Below are 26,022 nucleotides of genomic sequence, written 5' to 3' on the forward strand. Positions count from 1 at the left end.
GAAAGACATAGGCAAATGGGTGAGGGGAGGGAGAAGAATTAAGAAAGTCATTTTAAATTTTCATTGCATTTGAAAGGCAGAGAGAGAGATCTTCCATCTACTGGTTCAGTCCTCAAATGCCTGCAACCATCAGGGCTGGGCCAGGCTAAAGCCAGGAGCCCAGAACTAGTGCACGTTTCCACACAGGTGGTAGAGTCCCAAATAATTGAACCTCACGTGCTACCTCGGAGGGTCTGCATTATGCTGTGTCTCTCTCTTCATGTTTCTCTTCGCCTACCCTCCTCAATTTTCATGAAAAGCTCACCATCTTAATTCTGTTTTCATACTCCTTGCATGAAATGGCTGCTTGCATGCTCAGCATTTACTCAAGTCCCCACTGTAGCTACATTTCTATTAAAATGTCCGTGTGTCTTTTTCTTTAGGGTACATGCGTTGTATTTGTAAACAAAGAACATCCCCTCACAAAGTGCATGGTTTTGTGCAGACGTGGAACAAGAGGACTGGACCTAGTAAGTTGAACCCATCACACAAACAGTGGAAAGGGAAAAGGATATTCAACTGATTTTCATGTTTCAAGGTGGAAAACCTATAGATAAGAGGTTTTTCCCTAGACATTAATATTCTACAATGTTTTAGACATTATGGAGAAAGACAAAATGGCCTGTGTCTGACCTTCTGGAAAAAAAAAACTTCGTCTTGGCAAACTCTCTCACACACATACTGAACGGTTGCAGATCTTGCTGGACATCATTCATCAGAACAAACATCAGTGGCCCATTAAATCGGAAAGTTATTGGGGTGTCATGGAGAGCATGAATGGGTACACAGAGCCTGACAAAACTCCATCTTCCAATGTATGTCGTGTGCCAAGTGCTGAGAACTTTACTACAGAAGAAGGAAGTGGAACAACGTTCCCCCAGCAGTTGCTGGGCAAATTGCCAATGCTTGCTAAACAAGGGTTACCAGAAAAGAAAGATAGGAAGAGAAAAACAACACTGTCGTCCAGTCTAGATACGGATGAAGGCTTCCTGGAAGAAAATGAGAGTGTGCCAAGCAAGAAATTCAAGAAAGATTCCTTGAAAGATCTAGAAAAGGTTGGAAGTTCGAAACATGGACCTTCCCTCAGGACCGCCTCTCCTGGAAATTCTCCCCTGGATGAGACTGTTCTTTCTCCTCAGAGTGTGTCTGACAAAAGTCTGCTATTGCCATCAGTACCAGAACGTGCCCAGGACGACCCACAACACGATCAAGACCAATTGTGCCTTGACTCTCACCCAGAGCAACTGCAGCAGGGCTTCCCCAATTTGGGAAACACCTGTTACATGAACTCAATTTTACAGTCACTCTATGCAATTCCATCATTTGCTGATGGCTTACTAGGACAAGGTATTCCATGGGAGAACATTCCTTCTGACGTGCTTATCATGCCTTTAAGTATGTTGCTTGCTTTGAAAGATATTTGTAATCTAGAGACTAGCCAAGACCTACTCAGAGATATTAAAAATGCTATCTCAGCTGTTGCAGAAATATTCTCGGGCAACATGCAGAACGATGCTCATGAATTCTTATGTCAGTGTTTAGACCAGCTGAAAGGCGATTTTGAAAAAGTAAACACCATTTGGAAAACGAGGAGGGAGGCGGGAGATGAAAATTCACCTCCAGAGTTGTTTGCTGGTGATGCTGCCACCAAAGTGTTTGTTTGTCCAGTTGCTTCCAATTTTGAATTTGAATTGCAGGACTACGTGATTTGCAAAGCCTGTGGTCAAGTTGTTGTCGTGATAGAGCCTGGTAATTGTATCTCCATCAACCTACACCCAAAACCAAAAGCATCTCCTTTGTCCCTTCAAAAGTGTTTTGATCTTTTCTTTACAACAGAAGAATGTGAGCGCCTCTGTGAAATGTGTAACCACAAGAAGGCTGTGGTGATGCAGAAATTTGGCAGGCTACCCAGAGTCTTCATTGTTCATCTGAAAAGCTACAGTTTGAGTGACACTTACACGCTAATGAAGGATGACCAACAAGTTCTTATTCCCAAATATTTGAGTTTATCCTCTAATTGCAATGAAGACACCAGACCACCACTTCCCTTGGATAGTAATGCACCTGTGTTGGACCCCGAAGTACTGAACCTCACCCAAGAGGTTAATTCTGAGAGAGTCAACCCATGCACATCATCTGTGAAGCTGACCTGGCAATCCAGTGACTCTTCAGTTCTGCATGTGGCACCAGACGAAGATGCTGAACAAAACACACCTCAGAGAATTTGGCAAGCCAGGCCAAAGGAGCAGCAGCAGAGTGACCTAGCAAGTGGCTCAAATCTGGAGTCCAAACTGGGCAACGCAAGAGATAGGGAAGTCAGAGAAATGGAGATGCTGGCAGCTGCCTCAGTGATGGATCAGGGAGACATCTCTCTTCTTATGATCTGTGAAGATGAAAGTAATCCTATAAACAACCCAGACAGAGGACTTGAAGAAGTTTGTTGTCAAGAGGAGCCTGAAAATCCAGAACCCAAGGACGATGAGAAAACCAGTACATTGGTAGAGTTAGATTTTGATCATGTTAGTGAGTCTTCAAAAGATCTTGTGGCCGGTGCCGCGGCTCACTAGGCTAATCCTCCGCCTAGCGGCGCCGGCACACTGGGTTCTAGTCCCGGTCGGGGCGCCGGATTCTGTCCCGGTTGCCCCTCTTCCAGGCCAGCCCTCTGCTGTGGCCAGGGAGTGCAGTGGAGGATGGCCCAGGTGCTTGGGCCCTGCACCCCATGGGAGACCAGGAAAAGCACCTGGCTCCTGGCTCCTGCCATCGGATCAGCGCGGTGCGCCGGCCGCAGCGCGCTGGCCGCGGCGGCCATTGGAGGGTGAACCAACGGCAAAGGAAGACCTTTCTCTCTGTCTCTCTCTCTCACTGTCCACTCTGCCTGTCAAAAAAAAAAAAAAAAAAAAAAAGATCTTTGTGACTACGAAAAACACAAGATTTCAGAAGGATTGAGAGGCATGGTTGAGCAGCTGCACGAATCTGTTACCAAAGACATCGTGGGCATGGAGAAAACCATAGCTAAAGTCAAGGAACCAAAAGGAAGCATGCAAATGGGAGATGCTCTTCATTCTTACCGACTGATCAGCGTCATCAGCCACATAGGGAACTCCCCGTGTGCAGGCCATTACATCAGCGACGTGTATGACTTTCAGAAGCAGGCCTGGTTCACGTATAGTGATCTGAGGGTGGCAGAAATCCCAGAGGCCATGGTGCAGGAGGCAAGGCTTCACAGTGGGTACATCTTTTTTTACATGCACAATGACATGAGGCATTTTGAGGCACTTGTGAGCAAGGCAGAGAAGTCCCAGCTAACCAGCCAACAGGAAGAGGTGTTCCTTCCAGGAGAATAAGAGGGCTCCTGAAGACACAAGGAGCTCAGGACAAAGATCAGGGGCTGGTCTTGTGGTGCGAATGCCAGGCTGGTGGAGTGGCACAGCTGCTTCAGCCACCCCTTGGGAAGCACGTAGCCTGTCCTGGAGTGCCAGTTTGAGGTCCAATACCTCTGCTTCTGATCCAGCATTCTTACTAATGTGCCCGGGAAAGCAACAGAAGACGGCCTGCGTCCTTGAGCCTCTGCCACACACGTGGGAGACCACAGTGGAGTTCCTGGCTCCTGGCTTCAGCATGGCCCAGCCCTGGCTGTTGGGGCCATTTGGGGAGTGAGCCAGTGGATGAAAGATCGCTCTCGTTCTCTCTGTTGTGCCTTTTACATCAATAAATCGTCTTATATAAAATAAGATGGAAGATCCACAAGACTCATACATAACTCAGGCTAGGTTGCATGATTCTCTCCTACAAGATTAAAATGGCACTTGTCATGTTCTAATGCAGTCATTTTCCAAGTGTTGCTGTGCAATCAATGTCACAGCAGCAAAGAGGATCTGATCAGAAATGACAATTTTGAGACCTCTCCAATCCAACTGACTCAGAAACTGCAAATGTGGACCAGAAATCTGATGGACATTATGATGCCCATGAACTTTTGAGAAGCACAATCATAGTATGTAGAGTACCTAGGGTTTATTTTGCTGATGCTGCTGCTGGGGTGTGTGTGTGTGTGTGTCTGTGTGTGTGTCTGTGTGTGTTTCTGTGTGTGTGTATTTATTTAAAGGATTTTAATTATAATTTTAAGCTTCTTGAACTCACATATGCCTGTTTTGTAAGCTTATTGAAATAAATACCCAAACAATGCAAGTACCATTAACTGGCTTCCACGTGTGTTTGTAACTCCTCACTGGAACAATTTGCTACCTAGCAAGCAACTGTATTTCCATATCCTCCCAGGAGCTGCAAGGTAGAACTTCAGACTTACATGAGCAATGCAGTTAATGATATGATGAGGACAGGCACTGTGGCTCAGTGGGTTAAGACACTGCTTGGGGTGTTTGCATCCCCTCTTGGAGTTCCCGGGATTGAATGCCACCTCTGCTTCTGAGTCAGCTTCCTGCTAATACACATTCTGGGAGACAGTAGATACTGGCTGCAGGACTTGGGTTCCTGCCACCCACGTAAGAGAACTGGATGGATGTCCTGCCTCCTGGCTTCAGCCTGGCCCAGCCTCAGCAGCAGTAGGCATCTGGGGAGTGAATCAATAGAAAGAGGATCAATCCATCTCTCTCCCTCCTTCCCTCCCTCCTCTCTTCCTTCCTCTATTCCCTCGCACACATCACTTTACCTTTGGAATAAATGAATTAAAACTGCAAAAGTGGTTTTATAATTAAACACTATGTAAAATGGGGCCGGTGTTGTGGTACAGTAGGTTAAGCCACTGCCTGCAATGCTAGCATCCCATATACCTAGCTAGAGTTCTATCTGCGCCATTCCCAATCCAGCTCCCTGCAGATGTGCCTGGAAAAGCAGAAGATGCCCCAAGTGCTTAGGTCCCTGCTGCACATTGGGAAACCTGGGTGGAATTCCAGGCTCCTGACTTCAGCTCGGCCTAACCCCAACTCTTGTGGCCATTTGGGGAGTGAATCAGCAGAAAGAAGATCTTTCTGTCTTCCTCTGTCTCTCTGCCCCTGCACCCACCTGGAAGACTCAGATGAAGCTCCAGGCTTCAAACTGGCCCAGCTCCAGCCATTGTGGCCATTGGGGAATTAATCAGGAAGTGGAAGACCTCTCTCTGTCTCTTTCTCTCTCTCTCTGGACCCCTGTCTTTCAAATAATCTTTAAAAAAAAGGAAGGGATGGAGGGAAAGAGGGAGGAAAGAAGAAGGAAATAGTGATGAGCAATCATTTTCTCTTGGTCACACTTCAGTTGGGTTCTTTGCGAACTCACTCATGTTTGGAACAGTACTTCTCAATGTTGGCATGGTTGATTGGTTAGTTTGTACTTTGGTGTAGTGGGCTGTCCTACTTAGTAAGATTTCTGACCTCAATCCACTAGATATCAGTATAATCTAGTCATGCCATCAAACCCTGTTGAACATCTACCAGGGCTGCAATCACCCTGATTGATGGTTTCTTCCCCCATCACAGTACCCCACATATCATTTGGAGTGATTGAGCAGTACTTTTTACAAGAAGTATTCAAGTCAGTGGGCATGTTTTCAGGATCCACAGCTTTACAAATGTTTAATCACCTGGAATGAAAGAACCGAGAATGGCCTTGTGAAGACTCAGTGACAAGCACCATTTATGAGGCAGTGCTTGTGGAGGTTTGAACTCTGATGTTCACGAACCTATCTGAAGCGTCATTTCTGCCCTACCCTGGTGTCCTAGAACCAAGGGGTGGAAGCCACTGTGACATTTCCCACTCTGATTCATTGGCAAAAATATTTACCCGCTACTCCTGTGAATGAGGGCTGATTGGTACAAGCACTAATATTCCAGAGACGAAAGCCTACATACACGCATGTAAGTGTTGCATTCTATGGAACAGACTCTGTGTCAGCCAGTCTGCCTTGATTCAGCTTTTCTGTGTTTAAAAAGTAAAAAACTCATGTTGGAATCCTAACCTGTCAGTACTTCAGAATGCAAGTGTATTCGGTGATCGGATTTTTATAGATATGATTAAATTAAAATGAGTTGGTTGCATTCCTTAATCCTATGTGATGGTATCCTTATAGGAAGAAGACATTTGGACACAGATACTAAAGGAAGATACCTTGAAGATACAGGAAGATGTCAAGACATCTGCCAGCCAGAAAGGCTTAAAACATCCTGCCCTCAGAGGGAACCAACCATGATGACACCTTGATCTTGGACCTCTAGAGTCAAGTGCTGTCGAATTAAATTTCTGTTGTGGCTGGCACTGTGGTATAGCAGGTGGAAGCTGCCTCCTCTGGTGCTGGCATCCCATATGGGCACCGGTTCTGCTCACAAATGCTCCACTTCTGATCCAGCACTCTGCTATGACCTGGGAAAACAGTGAAGGATGGACCAAGTGCTTTGGCCCCTACCCCCACCTGGGAGACCCAGAGGAGGCTCTTAGCTCCTGCCTTCAGATTGGTGAAACTCCAGCCATTGCGGGCATTTGGGGAGTGAACCAGTGGCTGCAAGAACTCTCTCTCTCTCTCTCTCTCTCTCTCTCTCTCTCTCTCTCTCTCTCTCTCCTTCTCTCTCTGTGTACCTAAACTTTCAAATAGGTAAATGAATTTTTTTTAAAAAAAGAAGCTAATTTCTAGTGCTTAGGCCAGTCTGTGGCACAGTTGACCCTTGAACCATGAAGGAGTGAGGAATACTGACCCTCTTGCAGGAAAAAACCTGAGTAAAACACTCGACTCCCCTTAAAAGCTAACTCCTAAATGCCTACTATTGGCAGGAAGCTTTACCAATAACATAAAGTATCAGCAAACTATGTATGTTATACATATTATATATGGTGAAAAATACGTAAGGATTGAGACATCATTTTTACTTGATGAGTTTATTAGGGAGACTAACTGCTCACATGTGGAAGATTAATGTTACAGGGCATTTCAGGTGGATCCTCACCACACTGGAGCCCACAGTAATAGCAACAAGATGTGGCTAAGAGATTACAGAAGCACAGTATGTGCAAGTTAATTTTATGCAGCTATAATTGAATACTGCACTTTTGTTTGCATTTCTCTTGACTGCGAATGGTGCCATCAACAGTCTGAGTTTTTGTGTGCATGTGTCTTGGCAAAGTTTTACAATAGATTTGGATATTCCATGGTAGTAAAGTACAAAGGAGATGATTATTACCTATACTTCTTGCACTCATGCACATACTTTGTAAAATGTATTTCTAAGTTCTGTGACTCATCTGGGAGCTTTTTCCAATCCCTGTGTAAGAAGAACCACAGAGTTCATACCTGTACTCTCACTACAAGCCTAGAAAACTACCACCACCTCTTTCTGCCAGAGACAATGCAGGACTAATACACTGCTCGGTCGCTTTGACACGAGCAAGGTTATATGCCTGGTATGGAGGATATTCTGCACAGAGCAGCTCTGGACAGGCACAGCTGTGACAGCACAATGTCTCCAGTAATAAAGATCGGGTCTTTCCTCAAGGTAAACTACACTTGCCTTCTAGAAACACTGGCACAGGGAAAGGAAGCATGATATGAACAGTTAAAGAAGCCATGGAGACCAACAGTGCTCTCCCACACATGTTCCTATTGACACATGGAAGTCTGGCACATACAAAGGTGTTTAAAAAGTTCACGGAGGGGCCGGCACTGTGCCTAGTGCCGCCGTCGCATGTGGGTGCCAGTTCGAGTCCAGGCTGCTCCTCTTCTGATCCAGCTCTCTGCTATGCACTGGGACAACAGTGGAAGATGGTCCAAGTTCTTGGGTTCCTGTACCTCGTGGGAGAGCTGGAAGAAGCTCCAGGCTTTGGGTTGGCACAGCTCTGGCTGTTTTGGCCAATTGGGGAGTGAGCCAGCAGATGGAAGACACCTCTCTCTCTGAATCTCCTTCTCTCTCTGTGTTACTCTGACTTTCAAGTAAATAAATATATCTTTAAAAAAAAAGTTCAAGCAGGGCCTGGCACTGTGGCAAAATGGGTAAAACCACTGAACCACTGACTGCAGTACTGGTATCCCATATGGGCTCTGGTTTGAGTCCCAGCTGCTTTACTTCCAATCCAGCTCTTTTCTATGGCCTGGGAAAGCAGTGGAACATGGCCCAAATCCTTGGGTCGCTGCACCCACGTGGGAGACCCAGAAGAAGAAGCTCCAGGCTCCGGGCTTCGTTCTTGGGACTGGCCCAGTTCCTGCCATTGCAGCCCTTTGGGGAGTCAAAGATTCATATTTTCTCTCTCTCTCTCGCTTTCTCTCTCTCCCTTTCTCTCTCTCCTTCCTGTAACTGCCTTTCAAATAAGTAAATCTTTTTCTTTTTTTCTTTTTATTTTTTGACAGGCAGAGTGGACAGTAAGAGAGAGAGACAGAAAGAAAGGTCTTCCTTTTGCCGTTGGTTCATCCTCCAATGGCCGCCACAGCCAGCGCGACGAGACCATTCCATTGTGCTGATCCGAAGCCAGGAGCCAGGTGCCTCTCCTGGTCTCCCATACAGGTGCAGGGCCCAAGGACCTGAACCATCCTCCACTGCACTCCCGGGCCACAGCAGAGAGCTGGCCTGGAAGAGGGGCAACTGGGACAGAATCCGGTGCCCCGACCGGGACTAGAACCTGGTGTGCCGGGGCCACAGGCCGAGGATTAGCCTATTCAGCTGCGGCACCGGCCTCAAATAAGTAAATCTTTAAAAACACAAAAACACCTAGTCATATTGCCTCTATTTTATAGCCCTGGAAACCCAGGTTCCTCCATATGCTTCCTAGCGTCTTTTTGTGCGTGTGTGTGTAAGAGCCACAATCCTGCTTTCTTTAAGTGAGCTGACCCATCAAGACAAAAATCTTCAGAACCTTTATGTTTATGTTCAGAGTCTTCTGGAAGAATCTGAAAGCACAGGAGCACCTGTACAGACACTGGAGTCATTGCTCGCTGCTGCCACTAGGTGGTGATAGGAACCAAGGCCGCTCAGGCTTGCACCCTGCCTTCCCCTCCCATTTAGGCCATTCTGAGCTCGCTTTGGAAGCTCCACTGAGGGGAAGGAGCTCTCCAGGAGTAGGTTTGAAGGTGACAGGGTGGCATAACAGGTCACCAGGTGTTTGTGGCAGGTGAGGGAAAAGGGGTGTCCAGATCATATTCTCAGGAATGTGGCTTCACAGCGCATTGAGGACAGCAGGAGGAACTGTTAACTGGAGCAGCTTCTACAGACTGATGAGCTACCCATGAGACTGTTGAAGCTAAAAGACCCTTGAGCATAAGCAGGGTGCTGAGACCAGACAACCAACATTCTCGGGTCTATAGCCACTACTTGAATTACTGAGTTTCAGGATCAATGCTTCTTCAGTCTTTCAAATTGATGTCAAAATGTGGTCCATGGTCATCTGTCAACTTGTAATTCCATCCACAACAAATTTTATGCTTTTGCAACACCGAACTTGTCCCTCAAGGATCGATTTTTATTCAGCTCTTGCCTCTGTACCTGGAACTTCTTTTTCTGTCAATTTCTAAAGCTCATGTTCTATATATACCTCACCATTTTGTAAAATTATTTATTGGAAAAGCAGAGTTAGAGAGGGGCAGAGGGGAAAGAGAGAGAGAGGTCTTATATCTGCTGGTTCACTCCCCAAATGGCTACAAAGGCTGGAGCTGGGCTGATCCAAAGCCAAGAGCCAGGAGCTTCTTCCGGGTCTTCCAGGTGGGTGCAGGGTCCCAAGGACTTGGGCCATCCTCTACCGCTTTCCCAGGCAATAGCAGAGATGGGTTGGAAATCAGCAGCTGGGACTCCAACCCGTGCCCATATGGGATGTGGCACTGCAGGCAGTGGCTTCACTCGCTACACCACGACAGGTGCCAGCCCCTGTAAACCTCACTTTCACACTTCTTTCTGGCATCAGAAAGGTCTACTAAGTGTTTACATGATTCAGTCATATCTTTCCAATGTCGTCACACATGGTGCCCCTCAGAACACATAAAGAAGCAGAGTGTGAGTGCGTGACCACAGAAGATCCCTGCTGCACTTAGCTCCAGATCACTTGACTCCTGGGGTATGTGAGGCACAAATCTCAAGCAGCTGAAAGCCAGTATGAGGCCATACAGAGCTACGTTTGAGCTGCTGTATACGCAGGACATGGACACTGAGGACGAGAGAAGGCACAGGCCATGGCAAAGCCAGAGCTCCAGGCAAGAGGACGGAAAGTTCCTGGACACAGGCCCAGTTCCATGGCATGCAACAGAGTCTCTGCCGTCCCACAGGGCTCAGAATTAAGACCACCCTGAATGTGGCTTGATTCTCTGCTCTTGCCATCTTGAAATTCTGTCTTGAAGTAAAAATCCTATTCCTTCCAGATCCTTGGGGCACCTGGCATTTGGAATTTTTAATGATCTTGTATAAGGGACCAGGCATATTCATTTCTCACAGGACTCCTAAATCAGGTGGCCAGTCCGTCTACATAAACAGAGTAAACACAAGGAAACCAGCAGCAAAGACTGAAATAATCAAGAGAGGGCATTGGGCATAGTGGTAAAGATGCCGCTTGAGACACCCACATCCCGGATCAGAGTGCCTGGGGTGGAGTCCTGGCTCCACTAGCAACTCCAGCTGCCTGCAGCCTATTGTGTGCCTGACGAGGCAGCAGCTGATGGTCCAGGTACCTGGGCTGCTGCCATCCATGTGGGAGACCAGGTTGGAGTTCCTGGCTTTACCCACTATGCCACAACGCCAGCCCCTACTCCACTTCTGATCTAGCTCCCTGCTGATGTGCACAGGAAAGCAGTAGAAGATGGCTCAACTACTCAGGTCCCTGCCGCCCATGTAGGAACCCTGGATGGAGTCCTAGGTTCCTGACTTTGGCCTGGCTCACCCCTAGCAATTGTGGCCATTTTAGGAGTGAAGCAGCACAAGAAAGATCTCCAGCTCTCTCTATCTGTAACTCTGCCTTTATACTAAAGAGATAAATCTTGGGCCAGCGCCATGGCTCACTTGCTTAATCCCCCGCTTGCCTGCCTGTCAAAAAATAAACAAAATAAATAAAGCAAGTTGCCCCCCAAAATAAAGATTTATTTTGTTTATTTTTTGGGGGGTGCAACTTGCTTTATTAAACAGAAAACGGAATCTGTGTGGCAGGTAAGGCGAGGTCCCTCCCTCCTTCCCTGCCTCCTTCCTTCCTTCCTAGCTTCCCTCCCCGCTTCCCTCTCTCCCTCGCTGTTTTTTTTTTTTAACTTTAAGTTAGTAAACATAAATTTCCAAAGTGCAGTTTATAGATTACAATGGCTTCCCTGCCCCCAATAACTTCCCTCCCACTCGCACCCCTCCCATCTCCTGCTCCCTCTTCCATTCACATCAAGATTCATTTTCGGGCCGGCGCCGCGGCTCACTAGGCTAATCCTCCGCCTAGCGGCGCCGGCACACCGGGTTCTAGTCCCGGTCGGGGCGCCGGATTCTGTCCCGGTTGCCCCTCTTCCAGGCCAGCCCTCTGCTGTGGCCAGGGAGTGCAGTGGAGGATGGCCCAGGTGCTTGGGCCCTGCACCCCATGGGAGACCAGGAAAAGCACCTGGCTCCTGGCTCCTGCCATCGGATCAGCGCGGTGCGCCGGCCGCAGCGCGCCGACCGCGGCGGCCATTGGAGGGTGAACCAACGGCAAAGGAAGACCTTTCTCTCTGTCTCTCTCTCTCACTGTCCACTCTGCCTGTCAAAAAAAAAAAAAAAAAAAAAAAAAAAAAAAAAAAAAAAAAGATTCATTTTCAATTATCTTTATAGACACAAGATCGATTTAGTATCTATTAAGTAAAGATTTCATCAGTTTGTACCCACACAGAACATAAAGTGTAAACTACTGGTTCAGTACTAGTCATAGCATTAATTCACATTGGACAACACATTAATGACAGAGATCCCACATGGCCTAGCCGTTAGGATTCCTGGTTTTCACCCAGGCGGCCTGGCTTTGACTCCTGGGGTGGGAAGTTGAAAATAAATCTTTAAAAAATAATTTTTCAGAATACCAAAAGCAATTCCATGGAGAATGTAATTCGGTTAAACACCTGGACAGAAGAGACACTCCATTCTTTATCTGTGATGTACATTCAACACACTTGTATCTCAGCTCCCACACCACTTTGTTGTATATACTTGATAGCTAGTTGTTTAAAAATACTATTAGAGAAAAAGATAAGGAAAAGAGGAAAATATTTCATTCATATCTCTCCCATCAGTTATTATAAAACATCCTTAACATGTTAACATCATGACATATACACATCTCATTTTTTTTAGAAAACCACTTTTATTTGATTAAAAAGTACATGATTCCTATTAATTACATATTTCACCAAAGTGCGTAGACAGAAATAATCATCCTACTTCCCAAGAGTTCCTGTCTGTTAACAGTAAGCACATGAAATTCCAGGCCTCTACTATTTCGAGTTCATACAAAGCAAGCTGGAGGGATAGATGGATGAGCGCATGTAAATATTTGGAACCAGATGTCTTCTAACTGAATGGGAACTCCATGAGGTCAGGGATTTTCTCTGCTGTGTTCCCTGCTACATCCTCCACCTACTTTTAGCATGGTCTCTCACCTGGGGCTTTGTTAGTATTGGGGCTGGATAACTCTTCATTGCACAGGGTGGGGATGGCAACAGCATCTTCCTCTGTGTTTTCGATGAAGCAGCATCCCTGGCACGAACACCCTTTCAGTGTGGCAGCCAAAACCATCTCCACACATTACCAGATGGCCGCTCAAGGGCAACACTGCCACCAGCTCAGAACCACTGACCTAGAAAACATGTGGCACAAAAGAAAGGCTTGCTGAATGGATGAAGTGCTTGGAAAATCATTTAGGAGCAATTTTAAAAGTAAAGCAAACCCTGTGGCATAGCACATAAAGTGGCTGCCTGCAGTGCCGGCATCCCATATGGACACCAGTTCAAGTCCTGCCTGTCCACTTCCCATCCAACTCTCTGCTATGGCCTGGGAAGGCAGTGAAAGATGGCCCAAGTCCTTGAGTCCCTGCACCCATGTGGGAGACCCAGAAGAAGCTCCTGGCTTTAGACAAGCTCAATTGTAGCTGATGTGGCCATCTAGGGATTGAACCAGCAGATGGAAGACCGAGCTCTCTCCTCTCCTCCCCTCCCCCTCTTCTTCTGCCTCTCTGTAACTCTGCCTTTCAAATAAAATATAAATCTTAACAAAAAGGGTTGGTGGCTGGTGCTGTAACACAGCAGGTTAAAGCCCTGGCCTGAGGCATTGACATCCCATATGGACGCTGGTTCTAGTCCTGACTGCTCATCTTCTGATCCAGCTCTCTGCTGTGGCCTTGGAGAGAGTGCAGTAGATGGCCCAAGTCCTTGGGCCCCTGCACCCACGTGGGAGACCTGGAGGAAGCTCCAGGCTCCTGGCTTCAGATCGTCTCAGCTCCAGCCATTGCAGCCCTCTGGCGAGTGAACCAGCGGATGGAAGACCTCTCTCTGTCTCTACCTCTCTATAGCTCTGTCTTTCAAATCAATACAATAAATCTTAAAACAAATTGAGCTAGCTGAGAAGTACACAAGGAGAAACACAAAGGAATAGGAGAATCCAGATCTGCTCTGTGCCCTCTACAATAATCCACACCCCGAGTCCAAGCATTTAGCTGACATGGGCCCACACCCGAGTTCAGAAAGGATGGGTGATCATGAGGAGCTGGGGTCGACCTGTCCATAGTAATCGAGTGAATTCCACGAGTTCAGCAGTAGCAAACAGGCAGAACCGTGTGTTGAGATTGCCATGCCAAACTTCAGGCCACATCAACTCCAGGAATTGGTGCTATGCCTGCGCAGAGCGACCCTCCGGCGACACTACCATCGCAGACTACATTTCCCTTAAGGTCCCATGGCGCGTCCTCCCACAAGACCTGCTGGGAAAGCCGCTGCTTGCAGAAGACTTGTGGTGGCCTTTGCCGGGGATTCCATTTTCCTGTAGGGGGCAGGGGGGTGGAAATGACGATGCTCAAAGCCTGAGAGTCGAAGTCCCGACCCCTTTTAATTTCTCTTTCTCGCTCGCTCTTCAGTGGCCCCTCCTTCATCAGTGTCTGAGCCAGCCCCCTGTGCACCTTCCCCAGCGCGGGCAGCCACCCCCGCGCGCCTCTCTGCCGCCCCAGCCAGTGCCCGCGGGGCCAGCACCACACAGCAGCCACTTCCAGAGGCTCGGGCTGGCAGCCCCGGCAGGCGCGGGGTGTGGGCTCTAGAAGGCTGGGAAGTGGAGGTCCACTTGTGCTCTGGGGATTTCTGTTCCCTTCCTCTCTGAGTGAGGAAAAGTTTTATATAGTTGCAAAGACCGAGAATGGAAAGCACGCTGCAAGGAAAAGATAAAATGACCACCCCAGACTCAAGCGGGGTGACCACGAGGGCTGTAGTCAGCTGTTCCCATGTACTACACGCATGAGGAAGGCGCAAGTGGGCGTAGGGGTGGCCAGACCATCCCACATGGGTGCCGGTTCTAGGCCCGGCCACCCCGCTGTGCATCCATCTACCTGCTGAGCTCGGTGCCTGGTCCGGCCTCCCATGGGAGACCCGGATGGAGCCCCAGGGCCCTGGCTGTGGCCCCGCTGTGGCCCTGGCTGTGGCCCCGCTGCGGCCCTGGCTGTGGCCCCGCTGCGGCCCTGCTTGAGCCTGGCGGAGCCCTGGCGGATGCCCGGTGTGGCCCTGCAAGATGCCGGCGGAGCCCTGGTTGAGGCCTGGGTTGGCCCTGGCTGGGGCCTGGGTCCTTGCTGCTCAACTTGTGATTCTTATGTATATTTGCAATGATGTCCAAAGTTAAAATTTGTGTCATAGAGGCGGGTGCCATGGCTCCCTATGTTAATCTTCTGCTTGCAGCGCCCCCATCCCATGTGGGCACCGGGTTCCAGTCTCGGCTGCCACTCTTCCAATCCAGGTCTCTGCTGTGGCCCGGGAAGGCAGTGGAGGATGGCCTGAGTGCTTGGGCCCCAGCACCCAAGTGGGAGACCCAGATGAAGCTCCTGGCTCCTGGCTTCAGTTCGGTGCAACTCTGGCCATTGTGGCCATTTGGGGGGTGAAGCAACGCAAGGAAGACCTTTCTCTCTCACTCTTTCTCACTGCCTAACTATATCTGTCAAATAAAAAAAAATGGTGTCATAAACAAATACAGTAAAATACAGTTGGCTACTGCTAGCATTTTTTTTTTTTTTTTTTTTTTTTGGGCAGGCAGAGTTAGCGAGAGAGATGGAGAGAAAGGTCTTCCTTCCATTGGTTCACAATGCAAATGGCCAGTAGGGCTAGTACGCTGTGCTGATCCAAAGCCAGGAGCCAGGTGCTTCCTCCTGGTCTCTCATGCAAGTGCAGAGCCCAAGCACTTGGGCCATCCTCCACTGCCTCCGGGCCACAGCAGAGAGCTGGACTTGAAGAGGAGCATTCAGGTCAGAACTGGCACCCCAACCAGGAACAGAACCCGGGGTGCCGTCGTCTCAGGCAGAGGACTAGCCTAGTGAGCCATGGCGCCAGAGCTAGCTAGCCTTTTTTAGGCATTTTATGCTTTTTAAAGATATATTTATTTTATTTGAACTTCAGAGTTACAGAAAGGCAGAGGCACGGGGGGAGGGTGGGAGAGAGAGAGACAGGGAGAGATAGAGAGAGAGAGAGAGGGCTTCCATCCGCTGGTTCACTCCCAGACAGCCCGGATTCTGGAGCTGGGCTGATCCAGAGACAGGCCCTCCTCAGCTGCTTCCCAAGGCCAGGGCAGCGAGCAGGATGGGAAGCAGAGCCCTGGCCTCACCCCCTGCACCACAGCACCCACCCCTGCAGGCATTTTAAATTCATTGCCCTAGGGGATAGCCACACCTAAAAGGGTGTTTCCTGGGTGGGGCTGCCAGGGGTGTATAAATGAAAGGCGCTGGCTGACTGCACATCAGAGTTCTCATCCACTCCCACAGCGAGGACAGCAGCTCTCCACGTCCACACCGTGAGTTTGCTTCGGCCTGTCAGTGGGCTGTTTGGTGTGTGGGGGCGCTTCGAGAAGGTCCCGGGGCAGGAGGCATTGTGGCATCTTTAGCTGGCCTTTGGGATACTGGTGTGCAGATGGAGCCCTGGCTACTCCACTTCCTCTCCTGCCTCCTGATATTGGTTTGGAAAGCAGCAGATGGTGGCCCAAGTATTTGGGTCCCTGTCCCCATGTGGGAGACCTGGCTGGAGTTCCAAGCTCTTCGTTTTGGCCTGGCCCAGCCTTGGCTGTTGTGGCCATTTGAGGAGTGAACGGGAGATGAAAGGTATCTCTTGGGTCTCCCTCTCTCTGCCATTCTGCCTTTCCAGTGAATTAATAAATCTTTTAAGGACATGGAAATGCATATAATGAAAACATGCATGGATTTTTTAAAAGTTTATACAAAACCTTATCCCTTTTTTTTGTTTTCATTTTTGTTTCTTTCTTTTTGTTTTAAAACCTCATCTTTGATGGCTGGCACTGTGGCTCGCTAGGCTAATCCTCTGCCTGCAGCACATGTACCCCTGGTTCTAGTCCCAATTGGGGTTCTGAATTCTGTCCCGGTTGCCCCTCTTCCAGGCCAGCTCTCTGCTGTGGCCCGGGAAGGCAATGGAGGATGGTCCAAGTGCTTGGGTCCTACACCCACATGGGAGACCAGGTGGAAGCACCCAGCTCCTGGCTTCAGATCGGCGCATTGCACTGGCCGTAGCGACCGTTTTGGGGGTGAACCAATGGAAGGAAAACCTTTCTCTATGTCTTTCTCTCTCTCTCTCTCACTGTCTAACTCTGCCTGTCAAAAAATAATAAAATTTGTCTTTTCATTCCATTTTCTATGAGCTTTTTGAAGAGCACTCATAGGCACTCAGAGAATGTGAGACTACATTTATTTCCCTCGAAGGATAATCAGTTATTGTCTGAGGGGGTTTATCTTCCACCATTGATGGGGATGAATTATAAATTAGCAGGTCTTGATTCTGGGTTTTGCTTTTGGAATAGTTTTTAATTTTCTGTGACCTTGGATTCTGGCATCTCCAGAAGGGAACGTGCACTTAAAATGCAAATGATGAGGCGCCAGCCTTGTAGTGCAGGGCAATAAACCTCTTCCTGTAACACTGGCATCCCATATGGGTGCTGGTTCAAGTCCTGGCCATTCTTAATGCCAATACAACAAGCAAACTGTAAACAACACATGATGAAGGCTACTCATCTTTTGGTATCCTTTCGGGATGCAACTGGAGATCTCTAATCCTTATGATTCCCCCTTCCCTTAAATTTAAGATTCAGTGAGAAGAAACATCCCCTATGAAAAAACAAAGTCATTTCTCACAAGCACAGTGATAGGAGGATGAAATACAGGGCCTCTGGGTTCATACTGTGGTCGCTGTGCGTACACAATGCAGGTGTTAGTATCTCTCAGAAAATTGAAGATGCATTAACTATTTGTTAAATACTTACTTGTTTTTTATTTATTTTGAAAGAGTTACAGAGAGAGAGAGAGAGGGAGAGAGAAGGTCTTCCATCAGCTGGTTTACACCCCAAATGGCTGTGACAGCCGGAGCTGAGCTGTATGGCTGTGTGAGAGCCATTCTTACCAGGGGAGGGAGAGATGTCTCCTCATTGTGGTTTGATTTGCATTTCCCTGATGGCTAGTGATCCTGAACATTTCTTCATGTGTCTGTTGGCCATTTGGATATCCTCTTTTGAAAATGTCAGTTTAAGCCCTTGGCCCATCTCTTAACTGGGTTGTGTGTTTTGTTGTGGTGCAGTTTTATGATCACAACAGTGCTGTTGTTGCAATCCCATTTCACTTATGTGACACTAAGACCCAGGAAGCTTGAGTTTCAAGCTTCATGTTCCAAGAGCAGTAAATAAGAAACCAGTCTCTGACTTCTAGCAGCTGGAATGTATATTGTGTGATCATAGTGTATCCTTCTTGTTGCCTGTTTCCCAACAGAAAAAAACAACAACAAGAAGCAAACATGCTTAAAGTTCTAGGTCTTTCAAATAAATTTTAAAATTCTAATTGTGGCAGAGCTCCAAAAATCTCCTCACCACCAAGACTGTGGCTGTATTAATCCAATCTATGTGATTGGGAAGGGCTGGATTTAGAAAGGTATTTGGAGGTAATCTCATTATCACACTAGATTTCCTCCTTGGTTTAATCAACTTTTAAGACATTTGAGCGCCAGGTGCCTGGGGTCACTAGGCTAATCCTGTCCCTGCAGCACTGGAACCCTGGGTTCTAGTCCCGGTTGGAGCGCCGGATTCTCTCTTGGTTTCTCCTCTTCCAGTCCAGCTCTCTGCTGTGGCGTGGAAGGCCGTGGAGGATGGCACAAGAGCTTGGGCCCTACACCTGCATGAGAGTCCAGGAGGAAGCACCTGGCTGCTGGCTTCGGATCAGCTCAGTGTGCTGGCTGTATTGGCAATTTGGGGGCTGAACCAACGGAAAAGGAAGACCTTTCTCTCTCTCTCTCTCTCTCTCTCTCTCTCTCTCTCTCGCTGTCTTTCTCAGCATGTCAAAAATAAAAAATGAAGAAAAATTAAGAAAAAAAGGAAGTTGTGAAAATTCATCAGGTGTGTCTGAAAAAAATGTACAAAAAAAAAAGTCACTGGAGGGTGTTGGATTGCCATTTGCTTTCTTGTCTTTACAAACTTTTATTTATTTGACAGGCACAGTTACAGAGAGAGGGAGAAACAGAGCTCCTCCATCCACTGGTTCTCTTCCCAGAGGGCCATGGGGGCCAGGGCTGGGGCAGGCTGAAGCCAGGAGCCCAGAGCCTCTTCCAGATCCCACACGTGGCGTGGGTGCAGGAGCCCAAACACTTGGGCCATCTTTTTCTCCCTTCTCAGGCCCACCAGCAGGGAGCTAGATTGGAAGTGGAGCAGCTGGGTCTCAAAGTGGCACCCATAGAGGATGCTGGTGTTGCATGTGGTGGTTTAACCCACTATGCCAAAACACTAGCCTCTGCATTTGCTTTCTACCAGATAGTGAAATCAAACAACAGAAGATGTGGTTGGGAATCCACTGGTGATGACATAAAACTCACTTTTTGAGATTTCCTATTTTTCTTTCAGCAGCCTTGGCACTCAGGATTCTACTTGCAGTGTGGCCACAGACAACTCTCCAAAGAGTCAATTCCCTTGAATTCTGACTCAAGTGTCTTTGGCCGGAACTGAGAATGGACAACAGGTAATATCTTTTTTTCTGTAGTTTCCTTTGAATTTTTTCTTTTCGTTTGCTTTTTCTGACATCAGAATGTTGGAAAGACACAGACATTCTAGGCTGCTTAGAAAGACATAGGCAAATGGGTGAGGGGAGGGAGAAGAATTAAGAAAGTCATTTTAAATTTTCATTGCATTTGAAAGGCAGAGAGAGAGATCTTCCATCTACTGGTTCAGTCCTCAAATGCCTGCAACCATCAGGGCTGGGCCAGGCTAAAGCCAGGAGCCCAGAACTAGTGCACGTTTCCACACAGGTGGTAGAGTCCCAAATAATTGAACCTCACGTGCTACCTCGGAGGGTCTGCATTATGCTGTGTCTCTCTCTTCATGTTTCTCTTCGCCTACCCTCCTCAATTTTCCTGAAAAGCTCACCATCTTAATTCTGTTTTCATACTCCTTGCATGAAATGGCTGCTTGCATGCTCAGCATTTACTCAAGTCCCCACTGTAGCTACATTTCTATTAAAATGTCCGTGTGTCTTTTTCTTTAGGGTACATGCGTTGTATTTGTAAACAAAGAACATCCCCTCACAAAGTGCATGGTTTTGTGCAGACGTGGAACAAGAGGACTGGACCTAGTAAGTTGAAAGAACTCATCACACAAACAGTGGAAAGGGAAAAGGATATTCAACTGATTTTCATGTTTCAAGGTGGAAAACCTATAGATAAGAGGTTTTTCCCTAGACATTAATATTCTAGAATGTTTTAGACATTATGGAGAAAGACAAAATGGCCTGTATCTGACCTTCTGGAACAAAACCTGTGTCTTGGCAAACTCTCTCGCACACATACTGAACGGTTGCAGATCTTGCTGGACATCATTCGTCAGAACAAACATCAGTGGCCCATTAAATCGGAAAGTTATTGGGGTGTCATGGAGAGCATGAATGGGTACACAGAGCCTGACAAAACTCCATCTTCCAATGTATGTCGTGTGCCAAGTGCTGAGACCTTCACTACAGAAGAAGGAAGTGGAACAACGTTCCCCCAGCAGTTGCTGGGCAAATCGCCAATGCTTGCCAAACAAGGGTTACCAGAAAAGAAAGATAGGAAGAGAAAAACAACACTGTCGTCCAGTCTAGATACGGATGAAGGCTTCCTGGAAGAAAATGAGAGTGTGCCAAGCAAGAAATTCAAGAAAGATTCCTTGAAAGATCTAGAAAAGGAAGTTCGAAACATGGACCTTCCCTCAGGACCGCCTCTCCTGGAAATTCTCCCCTGGATGAGACTGTTCTTTCTCCTCAGAGTGTGTCTGACAAAAGTCTGCTATTGCCATCGGTACCAGAACGTGCCCAGGACGACCCACAACATGATCAAGACCAATTGTGCCTTGACTCTCACCCAGAGCAACTGCAGCAGGGCTTCCCCAATTTGGGAAACACCTGTTACATGAACTCAATTTTACAGTCACTCTATGCAATTCCATCATTTGCTGATGGCTTACTAGGACAAGGTATTCCATGGGAGAACATTCCTTCTGACGTGCTTATCATGCCTTTAAGTATGTTGCTTGCTTTGAAAGATATTTGTAATCTAGAGACTAGCCAAGACCTACTCAGAGATATTAAAATGCTATCTCAGCTGTTGCAGAAATATTCTCGGGCAACATGCAGAACGATGCTCATGAATTCTTATGTCAGTGTTTAGACCAGCTGAAAGGTGATTTTGAAAAAGTAAACACCATTTGGAAAACGAGGAGGGAGGCGGGAGATGAAAATTCACCTCCAGAGTTGTTTGCTGGTGATGCTGCCACCAAAGTGTTTGTCCAGTTGCTTCCAATTTTGAATTTGAATTGCAGGACTACGTGATTTGCAAAGCCTGTGGTCAAGTTGTTGTCGTGATAGAGCCTGGTAATTGTATCTCCATCAACCTACACCCAAAACCAAAAGCATCTCCTTTGTCCCTTCAAAAGTGTTTTGATCTTTTCTTTACAACAGAAGAATGTGAGCGCCTCTGTGAAATGTGTAACCACAAGAAGGCTGTGGTGATGCAGAAATTTGGCAGGCTACCCAGAGTCTTCATTGTTCATCTGAAACGCTACAGTTTGAGTGACACTTACACGCTAATGAAGGATGACCAACAAGTTCTTATTCCCAAATATTTGAGTTTATCCTCTAATTGCAATGAAGACACCAGACCACCACTTCCCTTGGATAGTAATGCACCTGTGTTGGACCCCGAAGTACTGAACCTCACCCAAGAGGTTAATTCTGAGAGAGTCAGCCCATGCACATCATCTGTGAAGTTGACCTCGCAATCCAGTGACTCTTCAGTTCTGCATGTGGCACCAGACGAAGATGCTGAACAAAACACACCTCAGAGAATTTGGCAAGCCAGGCCAAAGGAGCAGCAGCAGAGTGACCTAGCAAGTGGCTCAAATCTGGAGTCCAAACTGGGCAACGCAAGAGATAGGGAAGTCAGAGAAATGGAGATGCTGGCAGCTGCCTCAGTGATGGATCAGGGAGACATCTCTCTTCTTATGATCTGTGAAGATGAAAGTAATCCTATAAACAACCCAGACAGAGGACTTGAAGAAGTTTGTTGTCAAGAGGAGCCTGAAAATCCAGAACCCAAGGACGATGAGAAAACCAGTACATTGGTAGAGTTAGATTTTGATCATGTTAGTGAGTCTTCAAAAGATCTTTGTGACTACGAAAAACACAAGATTTCAGAAGGATTGAGAGGCGTGGTTGAGCAGCTGCACGAATCTGTTACCAAAGACATCGTGGGCATGGAGAAAACCATAGCTAATGTCAAGGAACCAAAAGGAAGCATGCAAATGGGAGATGCTCTTCATTCTTACCGACTGATCAGCGTCATCAGCCACAGAGGGAACTCCCCGTGTGCAGGCCATTACATCAGCGACGTGTATGACTTTCAGAAGCAGGCCTGGTTCACGTATAGTGATCTGAGGGTGGCAGAAATCCCAGAGGCCATGGTGCAGGAGGCAAGGCTTCACAGTGGGTACATCTTTTTTTACATGCACAATGACATTTTTGAGGCACTTGTGAGCAAGGCAGAGAAGTCCCAGCTAACCAGCCAACAGGAAGAGGTGTTCCTTCCAGGAGAATAAGAGGGCTCCTGAAGACACAAGGAGCTCAGGACAAAGATCAGGGGCTGGTCTTGTGGTGCGAATGCCAGGCTGGTGGAGTGGTACAGCTGCTTCAGCCACCCCTTGGGAAGCACGTAGCCTATCCTGGAGTGCCAGTTTGAGGTCCAATACCTCTGCTTCTGATCCAGCATTCTTACTAATGTGCCCGGGAAAGCAACAGAAGACGGCCTGCGTCCTTGAACCTCTGCCACACATGTGGGAGACCACAGTGGAGTTCCTGGCTCCTGGCTTCAGCATGGCCCAGCCCTGGCTGTTGGGGCCATTTGGGGAGTGAGCCAGTGGATGAAAGATCGCTCTCATTCTCTCTGTTGTGCCTTTTACATCAATAAATCGTCTTATATAAAATAAGATGGAAGATCCACAAGACTCATACATAACTCAGGCTAGGTTGCATGATTCTCTCCTACAAGATTAAAATGGCACTTGTCATGTTCTAATGCAGTCGTTTTCCAAGTGTTGCTGTGCAATCAATGTCACAGCAGCAAAGAGGATCTGATCAGAAATGACAATTTTGAGACCTCTCCAATCCAACTGACTCAGAAACTGCAAATGTGCACCAGAAATCTGATGGACATTATGATGCCCATGAACTTTTGAGAAGCACAATCATAGTATGTAGAGTACCTAGGGTTTATTTTGCTGATGCTGCTGCTGGGGTGTGTGTGTGTGTGTGTGTCTGTGTGTGTTTCTGTGTGTGTGTATTTATTTAAAGGATTTTAATTATAATTTTAAGCTTCTTGAACTCACATATGTCTGTTTTGTAAGCTTATTGAAATAAATACCCAAACAATGCAAGTGCCATTAACTGGCTTCCATGTGTGTTTGTAACTCCTCACTGGAACAATTTGCTACCTAGCAAGCAACTGTATTTCCATATCCTCCCAGGAGCTGCAAGGTAGAACTTCAGGCTTACATGAGCAATGCAGTTAATGATATGATGAGGACAGGCACTGTGGCTCAGTGGGTTAAGACACTGCTTGGGGTGTTTGCATCCCCTCTTGGAGTTCCCGGGATTGAATGCCACCTCTGCTTCTGAGTCAGCTTCCTGCTAATACACATTCTGGGAGACCGTAGATACTGGCTCAAGGACTTGGGTTCCTGCCACCCACGTAAGAGAACTGGATGGATGTCCTGCCTCCTGGCTTCAGCCTGGCCCAGCCTCAGCAGCAGTAGGCATCTGGGGAGTGAATCAATAGAAAGAGGATCAATCCATCTCTCTCCCTCCTTCCCTCCCTCCTCTCTTCCTTCCTCTAGTCCCTCACACACATCACTTTACCTTTTGAATAAATAAATTAAAATGGCGGGAGCCACAGAGTCTGAGCGCCAGTGCGGGAAGGGGAGTCGAAGCAGCATCAGCAAACACACACACACACACAGACACCAGTGGGGAGAGGAGGGACGCCCATGGCTCCAAGTCCACACATCGGCGCTGGAAGCGGAGGTGAGCTCAGTATCTGGAAACATTGGCAGGGAAATGACGGACAGAATTTTAGAGGGAAGCAGGCTTTGAAGCGGGAAAGTTCAAAAGACTGACTACAGGAGAGAAGGAAAAAAAAAGTGGGGGTGTACTGGTACAGACAAGTTCCTCCTGGCCAACCTTGCAAAGGGGAGCAAGAGCCAAAGAGCTGGGATATACATAATAAAAGGGGAGAGTTAAGGCTACAATTCAGTAGCCTGGGCAACTCAGTGGAGTCCGCAGGAGAAATGGAGCCTGCACAGACTCTTTGGGTAGAAGCCAGAGATCGGAAGCTAAACACCATCCATTCTGCTCAGCCTTGCAGTATTACTTACCTCCTGAATAAAAAAATAAAATAAAATAAAATAAAATAAATTAAAAGAATAAATAAATAAATAAAGAGAGATTTACCACGCATAACCTGAGGGTGTCACCTTTGCACACCTGTAACCCTGAAAAACCAAGCAGAGCTCTCTGGTCACACCCATCTCAAGCCTCCAAGGCTCCTCCAACAGCAGGCAGTCCACTTAACACGGACATAGTATAAAAAAAAAAACACCTAACAATGAGGGAAAAAGAATTAACCATGCCAAGCAATAAAACAGAAATTGAGGGAACAAGATCAATGATGACACTATGACGCCTCCAAATATCCAAAACACCCCAAGCCAAGATTATGAAGATGATGAGATAGAAGAAATGCAAGATATGGATTTCAAAAAATTTATGATAAGAACATTTAGAAGTTTTCAAAAGCAAATCCTTGAACTACAGAAATCCTTATTGGACAGGATAGAAAATCTCTCTCATGAAAATGAGATTTTAAGGAAGAATCAAAATGAAATGCAGAAACTAGTAGAACAGGAAAGTGTGATAGTGAAGAGAAATCAAAATGAAATGAAGAGCTCAATAGATCAAATGACAAACACATTAGAAAGCCTTAAAAACAGAATGGGTGAAGCAGAAGAGAGAATATCGGACTTAGAAGATAGAGCACAGGAAAACATACAGTCAAACCAAAGAAAAGAAGAGGAAATTAGAAATCTAAAAATTATTGTTGGGAATCTATAGGATACTATTAAAAAAACCAACATTCGTGTTCTAGGAGTTCCTGAAGGCATGGAGAGAGAGAAACGATTAGAAGGCCTTTTTAGTGAGATACTAGCAGAGAACTTTCCGGGTTTGGAGAAGGACAGAGACATCCTAGTACAGGAAGCTCATAGAACCCCCAGTAAACATGACCAAAAGAGATCCTCACCACGACACGTTGTAATTAATCTCACCACAGTGAAACATAAAGAAAAGATCCTAAAATGTGCAAGAGAGAAACGTCAGATTACTCTCAGAGGATGTCCAATCAGACTCACAGCAGACTTCTCATCAGAAACACTACAGGCTAGGAGGGAATGGCGAGACATAGCACAGGTGCTAAGAGAGAAAAATTGCCAGCCCAGAATATTATATCCTGCTAAGCTCTCATTTGTGAATGAAGGTGAAATAAAGACCTTTCATAGCAAACAGAAATTGAAAGACTTTGCCACCACTCGTCCGGCCCTGCAAAAGATACTTAAAGATGTGCTACACTCAGAAACACAGAAACACGGCCATCAATATGAAAGAAGGGAAAGGAAGAGCACCTACCAGTAAAAGAGCATGGGAAGCTCAAAGCATATACTAGAAAATATCTCCGGGAAAATGGCAGGGCAAAGTCACTATGTATCAATAGTCACATTAAACGTTAATGGACTTAACTCTTCAGTTAAAAGACACCGATTGGCTGACTGGCTTAAGGAGCAACACCCAACTATTTGTTGCCTACAAGAAACACATCTCTCTAACAAAGATGCATGCAGACTGAAAGTGAAAGGTTGGAAAAAGATATTCCATGCCAACAGAAACCAAAAAAAGCAGGTGTAGCCATATTAATATCAGACAAAATAAACTTGAATACAAAAACTGTTAAGAGAGACAAAGAGGGGCACTATATAATGATTAAGGGTTCAATTCAACAGGAAGATGTAACTATTATAAATGTATATGCACCTAATTACAGGGCACCGGTCTATTTAAAAGATATGTTAAGGGACTTAAAGGGAGACTTAGATTCCAATACAATAGTACTGGGGGACTTCAATACTCCACTCTCAGAAATAGATAGATCATCCGGACAGAAGATCAACAAGGAAACAGCAGATTTAATTGAAACTATTGCCCAAATGGATCTAACAGATATCTACAGAACTTTCAATC

At 46.7% G+C, this 26,022-nt stretch overlaps 2 protein-coding genes and 1 long non-coding RNA gene across 4 annotated transcripts; all 3 read left to right on the forward strand.

Annotated features, from left to right (window-relative positions):
- Window positions 1-803: 803 nt before the first annotated feature.
- On the forward strand, window positions 804-2,606 carry LOC127488020 (ubiquitin carboxyl-terminal hydrolase 29-like). The gene has a single exon (XM_051835318.3). It carries the CDS (start codon window positions 804-806, stop codon window positions 2,604-2,606), a length of 1,803 nt encoding a protein of 600 aa, XP_051691278.2.
- Window positions 2,607-15,884: 13,278 nt separating this feature from the next.
- LOC149120687 (uncharacterized) lies at window positions 15,885-20,493 on the forward strand. 2 transcript variants are annotated; one of them, XR_016225130.1, is made up of 3 exons: window positions 15,885-15,965; window positions 19,059-19,173; window positions 19,696-20,493. It is a non-coding gene; the product is annotated as an uncharacterized LOC149120687 (long non-coding RNA). The 2 variants fall into 2 exon arrangements; XR_016225131.1 differs by having other exon boundaries at window positions 15,909-15,965; window positions 19,062-19,173.
- A 318-nt stretch (window positions 20,494-20,811) lies between these two features.
- LOC138846744 (ubiquitin carboxyl-terminal hydrolase 29-like) lies at window positions 20,812-22,277 on the forward strand. Its single transcript, XM_089320097.1, has 2 exons — window positions 20,812-20,877; window positions 21,003-22,277. The coding sequence occupies exons 1-2, from the start codon at window positions 20,812-20,814 to the stop codon at window positions 22,275-22,277; spliced, it is 1,341 nt and encodes a 446-aa protein (XP_089176223.1).
- The last annotated feature ends 3,745 nt before the right edge of the window (window positions 22,278-26,022 follow it).

Source organism: Oryctolagus cuniculus, chromosome 18 (genome assembly GCF_051225735.1).
Source record: "Oryctolagus cuniculus isolate XC-2025 breed Fujian yellow rabbit chromosome 18, ASM5122573v1, whole genome shotgun sequence".
In the NCBI taxonomy this organism is placed as follows: domain Eukaryota; kingdom Metazoa; phylum Chordata; class Mammalia; order Lagomorpha; family Leporidae; genus Oryctolagus; species Oryctolagus cuniculus.